This window comes from Lynx canadensis, chromosome F1 (genome assembly GCF_007474595.2).
Source record: "Lynx canadensis isolate LIC74 chromosome F1, mLynCan4.pri.v2, whole genome shotgun sequence".
NCBI lineage: Eukaryota > Metazoa > Chordata > Mammalia > Carnivora > Felidae > Lynx > Lynx canadensis.
Window position 1 is genome coordinate 32,406,232 of NC_044319.2, and position 14,638 is coordinate 32,420,869.

Here is a 14,638-nt window from a genome sequence, read left to right on the forward strand (position 1 = left end):
CCCCACTCCCAGCTAAAGAACCAGGGCCGTAATAACACAGGAAGCAGCCTCACCTTAGTGCCACTCGCTCGCTCACTCACTAATCAGAACCCAACTGGCACTTGTAGGCTACCTGCATTGTATATCTTAATTAACTTCTTAGCAAATCTTCTAGCAATATACTGCAGCTAGCAACATTTCCCACAAATGTAATGACTCCCTGTATCTATCATCTCTGCTTCAACAGGAAGGTCACAGGCGCTGCTTTCCTGAAGTCTGGTGGGCTGAGTCTCCCATGTAAATAGTCTCACTGGGAACTACCTCCCTGCAATGGGGCAGCCCTCCGTAATCCAAGAAGGTTATCTTCAGATCACAGTCAGCTCCCAGGAGAGGTTGGGCATTCCTTCCTAACTTGGCAGAGTCCCTCATCTTTGGGCTTCTCACACACAAGGAGCAACTCTAGGGGAACAGAAGGAAGAGGGCCGAGAAGGGGAGAAGTCCACATGTAGGAAAACAAGTTGGAGAACAAATGTCTTCTGGGGACAACAAATGGTGGTGGGGTGGGAGATTCATTTTTCCTAGGTTTTTGTGACTACAGACCAGTGGCCTCTCCATCTGGTTTGTATGCCTCTAAGTCTACCTTATCAAATTGCTTGTTCTTTATCAAAAAGCCACCCTCCAGGCCCCTCCATACTTGGACTGGTTGGGCTCATCCTACCTCTGTCCCTCTGTGGCCCCATCCCCTAGGGACGTCACCAAAAGCTCCCGCTGAAGTTCTCCTAGGACCCAGTCCCTGTGACCCATGTGAATACTCAGATATACTTACAGCCACTCGTGGCCATTATTCAGGTAGCCTAGAGTCATGGCAAATCAGGGAGGAGGAGTCCTTAGGATTCACCTAGCCCAGTCCAGTGCCTCCTAAATTTTAATGCATATACAATGTCCCCAGGAGAGCTTGTTAAAAAGTGGATTCTGATTCGGTAGGTCTTGAGGTGGGACCCAGGATCCTGCATTTCTAACAAGCTCCCAGGAGAGTCTGACGCTGCGGTTCCTCAGACCATAATTGGAATAGCAAGGATCTAAGGCAAGGCTCTTGCTAAATACAGGCATTTCCTATATTAAAGTAAAGTATCATATAAAAAGTAAGTAAGGAATGGTAGTCTCCATTCCCCATAAGCTAGACACAATGACTGTATTAACAAGTATAAATATGTGTTATGATACATGAACTTCACACAAAGTACCACAGAGCAGAGGAATGCGCAATCCCCTGCTGGGTGGGAGAGGAGCACAGCTCAACAGAAAAGGCAACACTGAAGCTGGCACTGAACTGTAGAGCGAGTGGCGTCTTGTCTGGAAGAAGGAGGAGGAGCACTGTGAGCTCTACAGCACCAGGAGGCCAGCACCAAGGTCATGGGAGTCTGTGGGTGAACCGGGTGGGCTAGACCGAGGAACAAAGACTAGTCCTGTACTGCTGTAAATATAAGGTGAGTGATAAGAACTTGAAATAGTAGGTTGGAGCCAGGTTTGCATGTCATACTTAAGGATAAAACACTATTTTCAAGCATGACAGGCAGAGAATTAGTCTTTTACCCTGAAAGCTAACTATAGTTCACAGTACTTAATAGAAGACAGAGTATCCATCTTGTTCAGCAGGTAAGCAGTTGGACCATATCAGAACCTTTTGTTAGCATTTCTAGAGAAAAGCCTTTGAATGTCTACTACAGTCAGGTGGATCAAAATTAAAGTGCCGGGTTTTGAACCTGTAGCTATAGCAGACTAAAATCTCAGGATTTACAAAGTGATGACACCAAACGTTTTTGCCTTTCTGCTTGGTGTAATAGGAAAAGGAAATCTATTCACTTGTGGTGCTAATCGCATGAATTTTCACATACTCCTCTATAAGCAAATGCATTTATACATCTAAACCTTTCTTCCTAAAACGATTAGGGTTTAGATTTTAATACAGCAAGAATGTGCTACCTACATGATCTTGGACACCTGACTTACCACTCTGGGTCTCAGACAGTGATGGTAACACCTAAATCCTTACTCAACTATACTGTTATAAGACTAAATTAATTCAAACAGGGAATTTTTAAAAACTAAAACAATGTATTCCGTTCCCAGCAATCCCTAGTTCCCTGTCCAAGCACTCACAAATTCAGAACTATATCTAAGTGAATCAGATCTTAGAGTATTTTTCTCTGTATTAGAGAAAGAATAGCCCCCCTCTACCTACAAGAGTTGGGCCATAAAGCTACCTTCCCTAGAGAAGAATATGTCAGAAGAGAAGATAGGAGGAGAAAGTAGAAAGCCTACCTCTTGTGACACAGTGAACTGAGGGAAGACATGGAAGAGGATACAAGACCTCAGAAACATGTCCTAAAAGGGAAGGTTATTATACAGGTGGAGGTAAAAACCCAAGCAGAGAAGCTCTGGCTTTCCTTTCTGGTTGGAGCTGAGAGACCACCTCTACAGGATGCTCTCTACATTAGGCAGAGTGAAGGAAAGAGCCTTGCTGGCACTGCTGAGCCTCCTTCAGCAGTCTTACAGCAAGAAGAGACCCAGAAGTTCCTGTATTGAAGGTAGTAAGATATGGGCCAGTAAACCTGGTTTAGGTGGTTTAGGGATACCTGTGATGAATGGCAAGTGAGCCCATTGCAAAGAGTAGGACACAGCCTGGCTGGGGCATGGCCGAGACTTAGAGGGGTGTTCCTAGTCAAGAAGAACTGAGGTGAGGCCACATCAGGAAGAGAGGAAGTCTGAGCCCTAACCACACCATGTGGACCAGCTTCCCCTCATTAGACCACATTCCTGGGATCAGATCAGACCCACTCTCCTCTGAGCCCAATTTAATGGGGGTTTTGCCCCCACCACTTCACTGAGACTGCTGTTGTCAAGGTCACCACGACATGACCTCTGTGGGAACCAACTCCAATGTCAATCCTCATTTTCCTTTACTACTTTAGGTTGGGATCTAAAGAGAAGAGTAGACATGACAGAAAAAGGAGCAATGAACTTAAAGATAAGCCAACAGAAAGTATCCAAATTGAAACACAAAGAGTGGGGGAAAAAGATTTGGTGGGCAGGGTGGGGTGGGGCAAAAACCAGAACCAAGCATCAAAGAGCTGTGGGATAACATCAGACAGTCTGACACATGTGTCACTGGAGTCCCAGAAGGAAAAGAGAATGGTAGGAAAGAACTATTTGAAGAGATGATGTCCACGAATTTTCCAAAATTAATGAGATAATAAACCATAGATCCGAGACCCTCAGAGAACTCCAAACAAAGTAAATACAAAGAAAAATACACCTAAGCACATCACAGTCAAACTTCTGATACTGAAGATAAAGAGAAAATCTTGAAAGCAGCCAAAGGAAAGAAAAAGCATAACGTAGAGAGGAGTTACATCAGGCTTCTTGTCAGAAACTATGCAAGCCAGAGATAATGGAGAGACATCTTTAAGAAACTGGGGGGGGGGGGGAACAGTCAACATATAATTCTATATCCAGTAAAGATGCAAAATAAAGACATTTTCAGAAAAAAAGAAGTAAAAGTTTAGCCAGTAGACCAGAAGGCTAAGGAAGTTCTTCAGGTAGGAGGGAGCATAATGCCAAATGGAATATTTAGATCCACACAAAGAAATTAATAGTACCAGATATGGGCTGGGGAGCACAGGGAATGAGGAGTTATTACTTAATGGGTATGGATTTTCTGTTGGGAAAAGTGATAAAGTTCTAGAGATGGATGGTGGTGGTGATTGCAAAATAATGTAAATGTACTTAATGTCACTAAACTGTATACTTAAAAATGGTTAAAATGGTAAACTTTATATTATGTATATGTTACCACAATAGATGGATGCATGGATAGATAGATAGATAGATAGATAGATAGATAGATAAGTGTGAAGGCATTTAAAAAAATGAGATTAAAAAGCACAACTCTCGAGGCACCTGGGTGGCTCAGTTGGTTAAGTGTCCGACTTCAGCTCATGATCTCATAGTCCCTGAGTTCGAGCCCTGCATCGGGCTCTATACCGACAGGCTCTGAGCCTGGAGCCTGCTTCAGATTCTGTGTCTCCCTCTCTCTCTATCCCTCCCCCACTCACAATCTATCTCGGTCTCTCAAAAAATGAATAAATGTTTAAAAAATTTTTTAAAAAAACATAACTATCAAGATGGTAGCTTTAAATGCAACCAGTACCAATAATTACATTAACCCTAAATGGTCTAAACACCCAATGTCAGAGATTGTCAATTTGGATAAAAAAGCAAAATCTAGCTCTATGCTGTCTACAAAAACCTCAATTGAATTATAATATTAAAAATAAAAAGATAAAAATATACCAAAAGAAAGTCAGAGTCAGGGCACCTAGCTGGCTCAGTCAGTTAAGCCTCCGACTTCAGCTCAGGTCCTGATCTTGCAGTTTGTGAGTTCGAGCCCCATGTCAGACAGCTCAGAGCCTGAAGCTTGCTTCAGATTCTCTGTCTCCCTCACTCTCTGCCCCTCCCCCACTTGCTCACACACTTTCTCTCTCTCTCAAAAATAAACATTAAAAAAAATTTTTTTAAAGAAAAAGCTGGAATCACTATATTCATATCAGACAAATAAACCTCAGTCGCTTAAGCATCTGACTTCGGCTCAGGTCATAATCTCACGGTTCATGAGTTCGAGCTCTGCATCAGGCTCTCTTCTGTCAGTGCAGAGCCTATTTGGGATCCTCTGTCCCTCTCTCTCTCTGCCCCTCCCCTGCTTGCTCTCTCTCTCTCTCTCAAAAATAAGTATTTTTTTAAAAAAGAATACACTTGGGGCGCCTGGGTGGCGCAGTCGGTTAAGCGTCCGACTTCAGCCAGGTCACGATCTCGCGGTCCGTGAGTTCGAGCCCCGCGTCAGGCTCTGGGTTGATGGCTCAGAGCCTGGAGCCTGTTTCCCATTCTGTGTCTCCCTCTCTCTCTGCCGCTCCCCCGTTCATGCTCTGTCTCTCTCTGTCCCAAAAATAAATAAACGTTGAAAAAAAAAATTTAAAAAAAAAATAAATAAAAAAGAATACACTTATTTAAAAAAAAGAAAGAAAGAAAATCTGTGGGTTCGGTTATTCAAAATCCCCTTGGACATAATTTTCCCATTCCAGATGATACCTACATAGCCCTGTTAGTTTCTTCAGGAGGCTCCAAAGGTTAGCCTTATTGCTTCCTTTTACACAAGCACCACTGATCGTCCATGATCAGGGTTTCACTCCTTCCCTGCCCATTGAGAACAGAGGACAGCTGGGGGCACCTAGGTGGTTTAGATGGCTAAGCGTCTGACTTCGGCTCAGGTCATGATCTTGCAGTTCATGGGTTCGAACCCCACTTTGGGTTCTGTGCTGACAGCTCAGAGCCTGGAGCCTGCTTTGGATTCTGTGTCTCCCTCTCTCTTCTCTGCCCCTCCCCTGTTCATGGTCTCTCTCTCTCTCTCTCTCTCTCTCTCAAAAATAAACGTTAAAAAAATTTTTTAAGAACAGCGGACAGCCTCTACCTTATTCTCCTGTCCCTAAAACAATGAAGGTCCTTTAAATTTTTGTTTTGTTTTGTTTGGTGGTGGTGGCGGCGGTTGGTTGGTTTTTAGCCTCTAATGAAGAAAAATAGAAGAAATGTTTCCTTTACTCACCCCCGTTTTTTGCCAGACCCATTAAAGAAATATAAATTCCCTCTTGGATTCTAATGGAAAGTCATTCAATAGAGAAAAGATTGAAACATTCACATTTTAAAGAAAAGTTAAAGAACCTAGAATGCATGGTGTCAGAAGATGGGCCCAGAAAGAGCCTCAGTATAACAGAGGAAATGGATAATATGGCCAAAGATGGCATTTTCTATGGCCAGAAATGCAGTTTGAATGGTAGGTTAACTACTGGAAATAAATTGTTAGACCCACACTTCACATGTAAGCCAATTTTTCTTTGATCTCTTCTTCAAGGGTGTGGGGGCAGGGGAGATCATGCATCTTTCACTCAGGAAATACCTGTTTGTTGAGTGACTACGATGTGTCAGGCACCATATTAGCTGACATCTCAGGCTCAGAGCTGGACTGGAGCCTTTCCTCAGCCAGTCCCATCATTGCTCACTGCTTCCCCAACCCGGCTGACCCACAGGCAGATTTCTCTGTCACCTCTGGCTTTGCTAGATTTTCAAGCACAAAAAAAACAAAAAACAAAAAACACAAAGAAGCTACCACTTTCCAAGGAACTACTAAGCACTAGGCTCAGCCAACTGTCACATCCTCCCCTATGCGGCAAGTACTATTATTATGTCCGTTTTAGAAACGAAAAGCTAGCCCAGGGCATTTTCATTATTTGCCCAAGTCACAGAGCTAGTAAGCAGCAAGCCCTTGGTTAGCAGGCTGCCTCCAAAACAAAGTGACCTCTTATTAACAGCACCTGTTCCATCCTTCCCCCTTTGTGTTCGAGCTGCCCCTGCTGCCTGTCCAGCAGTGCTGACACACATGGTATATATATTTCACCAACTCCATGCTTCCATCTTGTCCTGCAACTTGAAGCCAGCTATGATTCAAAGGCAGGACTACCGTAAAGCCAGCAATTTGTATAGCTAGTTTTCATCATCTACCACAGGCCTTAACCAACTCTCCATCGAGGGACCTAAACTCTTCTATTGACCTAAAAGCTGATGCAATCAATTCCTCACTAAAAGAAGGGGCTTAGGCTCCTCCCCAGCCCCAGCCCAAAGATCTCCCCACATATTAAGGTCTAGCAGTGCCCAAATTTCTATGGGATAAGCTGTGATACATGAGTTTGCCTATGAAGACCTGAGAGCATCATAATTCAAGAAAGGCAGAGGGCAAGCTGTGCGAGATGCCTGAGATAATTGAAATTGACCCATAACTCACCAGCCGCCATGGGAAATTCTATCACTTTGCACACTTTGCTTCCATAGCTAAAAATCAAATCAGGGGACATGATCAGACTTCTAACTTGAAACCTCAGACATGCAATGTCATCTTTAATGACTCCCGGCAAAAGATGCTCATTACAGATCTCAGCCTATCTAAATTAAAACACGAAACCTAAAAATTGAGCAGAAAATTCTCAATTTCTCAGGTCTAGACGGCCACAGAAAAGTCACAAGTGAGAATACACATACTCCTTAGGGTTTTGTTACGTCTGCAAATATCTGAGCAGGAATTATATGAAAGAAGGGAACTAGAAGGAAAAACAAAAACACTGAGTCCTAACTTTCAGGTATGGGCCATCTAAGTGAATAGCAATTTTTCATGACCAATTTAAACTAACTAGGATGTCAAGGAATGTTATCTCTCTGTTGATGGCCAATTTCATCTGTTCTATGACGTAGTGCTCAGAGTCCTCTGATACAGCAGGCTGCTGGATTCAAGTCTTCTTTCACTGCTAAGTGAACTGAAATATGGTGCAATCAGTCAGCATGATTTTCAGGTGTGTAAGCTGCCTTTAAAATGGGAGGCTAAAAATTCATCTCTCATCATCAGCTCTAAACTTCACATTCAGTGTGGATTTTCTAGAAGGTCAGGTAACCACTGGACATTCTGCACAGCCTGTTTTTAAAACTCTTCCCTCCACTTCCTATCCACTCCGTCCCATGTGTCACCATATGAGTGGCTGCCACTGCCCAGAATAACCTGCATCACCAGCTTTCACATCTGTTCATAACTCAATTCTTCTCAGACCTATATCCAGGAAGGGGAAGAAATTCCCTGTCTGCAGCAAGGCCTCAATAGATGGCCCAGAAATATTAATGTAAAATTCGATGTAAACAGAAACTACAAATTCACAACTTTATTTTCCCTCAACGTGCATTTTACAGAGAAAGGTTAGAGAGTGGGGACCAGGCCCACTGTAGGGTTAGGCTACTAGAGCCTGAACACGAACATGACAAACTTCCTTTGAAGGGCAGAGGCACATCTGCAAAAAGGGAAGCTCTTTCATTCTTTTTTCAATTTGAAACTACTTCTTCTGAGCCTTAAACTGTGAGTTATAGGGGCGCCTGGGTGGCTCAGTCGGTTGGGCGTCTGACTTCAGCTCAGGTCATGATCTCACGGACGGTGAGTTCAAGCCCCGCATCAGGCTCTGTGCTGACAGCTCAGAGCCTGGAGCCTGTTTCAGATTCTGTGTCTCCCTCTCTCTCTGACCCTCCCCCGTTCATGCTCTGTCTCAAAAATAAATAAACGTTAAAAAAAAAAAAAAAAAAAAAAAAAAAAAAAACTGTGAGTTATAGTACAGAGTTGACCTCCCTTCCTTTCTTAACATGGAACAGTTATTGTATGGAAAGAATGAAGGCTGAGGTGTTTCTAAGTATAACTGGCAAACTGGAAAACCCTTCAGCAAACTAAAAATTGTGAAAGGGAAAATCTACACACCTATGTATGCCTAGAAAAAAGCCAGGATAAAAGTCTAGGTCACTCCCAGGAAAGACCATGTTTGTTATTTCATCACATGCTCTTGTAAACACTTCCTCCTAGGACCACATCACTCCGGGGGCTCACCCAGAGCCTCCACTCACAGTAACTTGTATTACTCTCTCACCCGTTTGTCTTAAAACTGGAACTGGGAGGGAGGAGAGAGTGTTTCAACAACATGGAGTCTACACGATTTGAGTTTAGTTCTAATCAAACATGACAAAGGTCTTGGCAGATAAGCTCTCTCTGCCTTTGTTGTGTATTTACAACAGAGGGTTTGGGACCGAAAAATAATTAACTGAAATAATAAAGGACAAGAAGACGCCTACTCTGAATGTGAAATAGAGTCAACAGTCTAAACTGCTTCTTGTGACAATCAATGGGGCAGAGATTTATGGACAAGGAGCCTAGAGCCAGCATGCCCAGGAGTCAGAGTTTTGTTTTTTTTTAATTTTTTTTTTAATGTTTATTTTTGAGAGAGAGACAGAGTGTGAGTGGGGTAGGAGCAGAGAGAGAGAAGGAGACACAGAATTCGCAGCAGGCTCCAGGCTCTGAGCTGTCAGCACAGAGCCTGATGCGGGACTTGAACTCACAAACCGTGAGATCATGACCTGAGCCGAAGTTGGACCCTCAACCGACAGCCACCCAGGCGCCCCATTCAGAGTTTTTTTTAATATGCCAATCAAGATTGGAGAAGCTCTTTAGAAGAATATGCTTCCTAAGAAATGCATTAGGGCAGCATTCACAAAGAGGGAGAGCAATCATGCTAGGTGCACACCAGTCACTGATGATGTGACCCCAAATCATGCTGGGTCCTAACCCACTTATTCAGTACATTACTTTCACGTAGGTCAAAAGTTAACAGAGCCTCCCAACCAGGCTCACCTTTTAACCAAGAACTACTCCATGGCCCCCTGACTAGAGAGAACCCCTTTTCTACCATTTTCCAACCCTGTCATTAAAACTGGGCAACCTATGATATTTGATGAACTAATTAAGAGCAAATCAAAGCAATTACTTACCATTACTTGCAATAACCACATGAAATTTCTAATCCCAATAAGCAAACTGAACCAATAACAACATGCATTTACAGAGGCTTAAAAAAAACTCAGCACCTATAATCAGTTATAATGGAAAACCAGGATGTTGCAGGCTATCTACCCCCTTTTTAAAAGCAACATCAGATATGGTAATATTCACTGAGCTCTTCCTCTACCCGGGCCCTGGCTCTTCTGCCTACAGAGATGAAAGACTGAAGGCGCCCTGTGAATGAGCCAGAATGGCAACTGTGAGCAGGGCCAAGCCTAGGGTGAGGGAAATGGAGGTGCCTAAAAAGTGCTGATTCCCATGATTGCCCAAGTCCCCAGTCTGAGCTTCATACCTTAGGTTTGCAATTGCAAAACCAAGCCCTGTCACATGTTACATACTAGAAGTGCTAAGAAACACACAGCAAGCAGCAAGTAAGCCCATCTGGAGAACAACAATAACAAACAGTAGGGGGGCTGAAGGATCTTTTGGAACAAAAGCTCCGGCCAACCGTAAGTTCATGGGGCAAAATCAAGAAGAGTAAGAAAACTCGCAAAACACATCTGTCTATCCATGGGTACCAAGTACAGGAATAATAAAAGGGTAAAAGCTAACATTTGTAAACATCTACTGTGTGCCAAATGCCTTAATTGCATTAGCTTATTTAATATTCAAAACAACTCTTGAATGTGGGCATTATTACCCTCACTATTATTATTACCATTTAAGAGAGAACTAAAACTTAAGAGAAATTTAGTAAATTGTCCCAGATCTGAGAGCTAGTAAATGCCAACAGGGACCTATGCTATTTTCCTAAGTCTGTTTTTTTTTAATTGACACTCCCACATATACAGAGGTCATTTTCAAGGAAAACAGAGAGCAATAAAATGGTCAGTATCTTGTAGCATATCCCAAGCTATTAAGAAACCATTGAAACATAACCCTTTGTGCATCTGTACATAAACCTGGAGAGAAACTTTATTATTTCACCTATCTTCATAGCCTGACAGTATTTTTGAGTGGTTCAGAAAGCACGGATTGCCATCCTATTAGACAGATGAAGAAACCCAAGTGCCAACTGTGGTCTGAGTTGAGGGACAGAGAATGGACAGTGGCCCAAACCCTTTGAAGCTTGCCAAGCCATGGCTCCTCCCACTGGACATCCCCAAAGGGCTTTGGCTTTAATAAACCAAACTACTGACCTCCACATCCCCGTGAAACTGAACATGGTGCTCACACAGCGAGGGAGGGGTGGTGGTGTGAGTCCATCCAGGCGCATGAGCAGAGCTGGGACACCAAAGAGAACCAAGTACTTCAGATAGAAGAAGATCACTTGAGCCAATGCCAGTCCTCCTGAAAGACAGAGGGACCCATCAGACACAGAGGTAAGCAGTAGAGCAATCTCCTGGGAAAGATGCACCATTCCTGAAAACACACCGTCTGTTCCCACTTCTCCACCCCTCCCTTCTCTTCTCCTCACCTCACACATTACAAAAAGTTTCCCACGTTGGTTTTGAGCAATGAGAATTTTGGATTAACAAATATTGAAAACTCCTTTATTGTTGTAATGGGCAACAGGACCTCTTAGCATTGATGCTTTAACAGACACTACACTTAAAAGCATTTTATATATATACTTATGCATTTAAATTATATATGTATATATATGTGTACACACACACACACACACACACACACAATTATGGTTTTTTAAAAAAACTATTTGTAAGGGAAAATCCTCCCCAAATCTTTCCAAAATTTCATGAGTTCGCATCCACTAGGATGACTAAAATCAAAAAGTCAGATCAACAAGGGTTGGTGAAGATGTGGAGAAATTGGAACTGTGACATACTGCTGGCAAGAACACAAAATGGTGCAGCACTTTGGAAAACAGCTTGGCATTTCCTGAAATTATTAAACTTAAAGTTATCATATGACCCAGCAATTCCACTCTTTGGTACATACCCTAGAGAAATAAGAAGAGATGCCCACACAGAAACCTATACCCAAATGTTTGTAGTGGCATTATTCACAAAGGCCAAAAGATAAAAACAACCCAAATATGCATCAACAGAATAAACAAAATGTGGTAAATCCACACAATGGAACATTATGTTGCCTTACAAAGGAATGAAATACTGATATATACTACAACATGGATGAATCCTGAAACACCATGCTAAGTGAAATAAGCCAGTCATGAAAGGCCACATATTATATTCCATTCATAAGAAAGTTCAGAATAAGGTAACAGAAATAGAAAGTTGATAACTGGCCCCAGCACTGGAGAGGTAGGGGATGGGATTATGGGGGAGGCAGTGGCTAAAGGGTAGGGTTTCTTTTTTTTTTTTAATGTATATTATTTTTGAGAGAGAGACAGAGAGCAAGCAGGGAGGGACAGAGAGAGAGACAGACAGACAAACAGAATTGGAAGCAGGCTCCAGGCTCTTAACTGTCAGCACAGAGCCTGACACGGGCCTTGAACTCACAGACTGCATGCGAGATCATGACCTGAGCTGAAGTCAGATGCTTAACCGACTGAGTCACCCAGGCGCCCAGGGTAGGGTTTCTTTTTGAGGTGATGAAAATATTATAAAATTGCCAGTGATGATAGTTGCACATATCTGTGCATATACTAAAAGCCACTGAATTGTATACTTTAAGTGGGTGAACTGTATGGTATGTGAACTAGATCACAACAAGGCTATTAACAAAAAAGAAAAACAAAACAAAATAAACTCCAGGAGAGCCCCAGGCTACAATGGTCTCTTGGCCTAAATTGCACCTTTCCAGAATGAGAAGAACACAGAATGTGGACACTGGGCAAGATGTGAGGTCTGAGACACATGCTATGGTCCACACAGGCCTCTGCCTGTCCCCAGTGGGAATGACCTGCTTCTGCAGCTGGGGCTCGGGGTGCTCTACCAACCACCACCTCTCCTCTGGCTCCCTGTCTGGCCGCTTTGACCTCTGTGCCCTATGCCCGATGGGGTACCATGGATCTGGGCCAGATACTGGCCCCCATTCACACTGGCCTCAGCACGTAGGTGAGGAGATGCGGCGGGTTTGTCAGAGCGGTGCTCACAAGGAGAAGGTTGAGGGCAAAGTGTATGTGGAAGCCCTTGAGAAGATAACCAGCAGCCACGTGCTGTCCAACCTCAAGAGTGCCTTCTCCAGTGTGTGGGAAATACTGCAGGGCAGGTTGGTGCAGCTGAGCAGGATTATCTGTGGGATATTCAGAAGGAAATAGCTAAGCTTTAAAGAAGTACTAGCAGAAAATATTATTGTTTGGATCTTTCCATATTATACAAAGATCTTGGAAAGAATGTCACTACAATGGAGTGTGTGGCTGTAAATGGCAATTCTGTGCCAGAAGAAACACATAAGTCTGAATATATAGTTTGGGCAAAGGCAAATGGTGGTTTAAATCTGAAAGCCACATGTCCTACAAGGAAAGAACCAAATAATCACTCTGTCTCCTTCCCAATCAGGAGTGGTCAAACAGGTTCTCAGACTTTGGAAACCAGACTACAAACATATGTGTTGAAAGAGCTGGGTATAAAATAGTAGCATTCTTGGATGTGTCTGATAGCAGTCAAGAAAGAAAAGCTGATGTGTGTGTGTATAATTATATGTCCTAAGTGTGTATATACACACAGTCATCAAGAAGCGGGACATATGTGCTAGCAATACCACCTAAAAAGTGGGAGCAGAAAACCACACTAAATGGGGAAGAAATCTATTCCACTGGCCAAGATGGCAATGAAGGGGACTCTAAAATACTCTAAAATGAACCACCAGACTCTAGCCAGAAAATTCCCAGAGCTAAAAGAGGCAGGGCACAAATTAAAGGGCACAAAGCCTCCAAAACTGAAAATGATCAGCCTGAAGAAATGAAGGCATTTGAAGACCCAGGGAAGACTGTGCAAGGTTACAGCCACTGGGAGCTCTTTTACATATGAAACATCAGAAACTTCTTTTCCCCATTAACAGGCTGCAAGATCAGGGAGAACAAGCTACTTCCTTCCCAAATACTGCCTTCAATGTGATCCGGATTTTGTACGCTTATCACGTATGAGGCACAGGAATTAAAATCTGTCAGATTCTTGGGGCACCTGGGTGGCTTAGCCGGTTAAGTGTCCAACTTTGGCTCAGGTCATGATCTCATGGTTCGTGGGTTCAAGCCCTGTGTCAGGCTCTGCGCGGACAGCTCAGAGGCTGGAGCCTTTTATGGATTCTGTGTCTCCCTCTTTCTGCCCCTCCCCTGCTCATGCTCTGTCTCTGTCTCTCTCTTTCTCTCTCTCAAAAATAAACAAATTTAAAAAAAAAGCACTTAGGATTTTTTAAATGGTCTATTCCATTTAAATACTCTATAATTTCAATTCTAGCATCCTTTCATCTATATCATGCATGAGGAAGTAGCATTAACACTGCTATTACACATTACCTTACAGGTGTTTTCGTACTTACCTGCATTTTCTACCACACTGCAGATTGCTCAAAGCCCATGACCACATGATTGAACAACAGGAGTTTTAATAGCACATGCCCAATAAAGAAGAGCTTGTCCAGTGAGAAGTTCTTCCCATGGATAAAGGTAAGGGTCCAAACTATACTGGATCCTCTTAAACTGTTAGATTCCCCTATAGACTCAAACAACTTAGCATCTGCCTAATGAAAAGTCTTCATGAACCCAGAATGGGTCAAGCTGTGTCTTACCAGAGTCTGCCAAGGATTGGGGAGAATTTGCCACAGACTAGAAAACAGGCCCCTGGACTCTGTTGACTGGCCAGCTGCATAGCTACCGTCTTTGTACAGTCAAGCCCTGCCCTCAAGACTCTCATAGTCAGTTTAAGACACTGATTCTAGATTCACTCTGTTTCAAGAAGCATGCTGTCTCTGCATTGTTTTCTGTGCCCACCAGCTTATGTGCCCTGACTCTGCTGCACTCCAACCTCCAGCCTATGCTGGGCTCTCACCTCCATCCATGGCCTGACTTTATCCCTGAAACTTTTCTGCTCCAAGGAAAACAACCCCAGCCACTTTTAACTTGTCTATATCTAATCTACTCTAGATTTTGCTTAAATGCTCCATGACTAAGTCAGTGCAGATTCAGGCAAACTAGACATTTTGTAAAAGTTTCTTCTTATATTAAGTTCTTTATAACAATGTCTCATGCCTACAGTTAACAGTACTGTA

The 14,638-nt window shown here is 43.1% G+C and overlaps 1 protein-coding gene across 1 annotated transcript in view; it reads right to left on the minus strand.

The window, feature by feature from the left end:
* HHAT (hedgehog acyltransferase) overlaps window positions 1-14,638 on the minus strand; it is a 292,122-nt gene that overhangs the window by 173,920 nt on the left and 103,564 nt on the right. Inside the window, exon 7 of the mRNA XM_032591811.1 lies at window positions 10,642-10,792. Coding sequence (XP_032447702.1) covers window positions 10,642-10,792 — 151 coding nt within the window. The remainder of the gene's footprint in view (window positions 1-10,641; window positions 10,793-14,638) is intronic.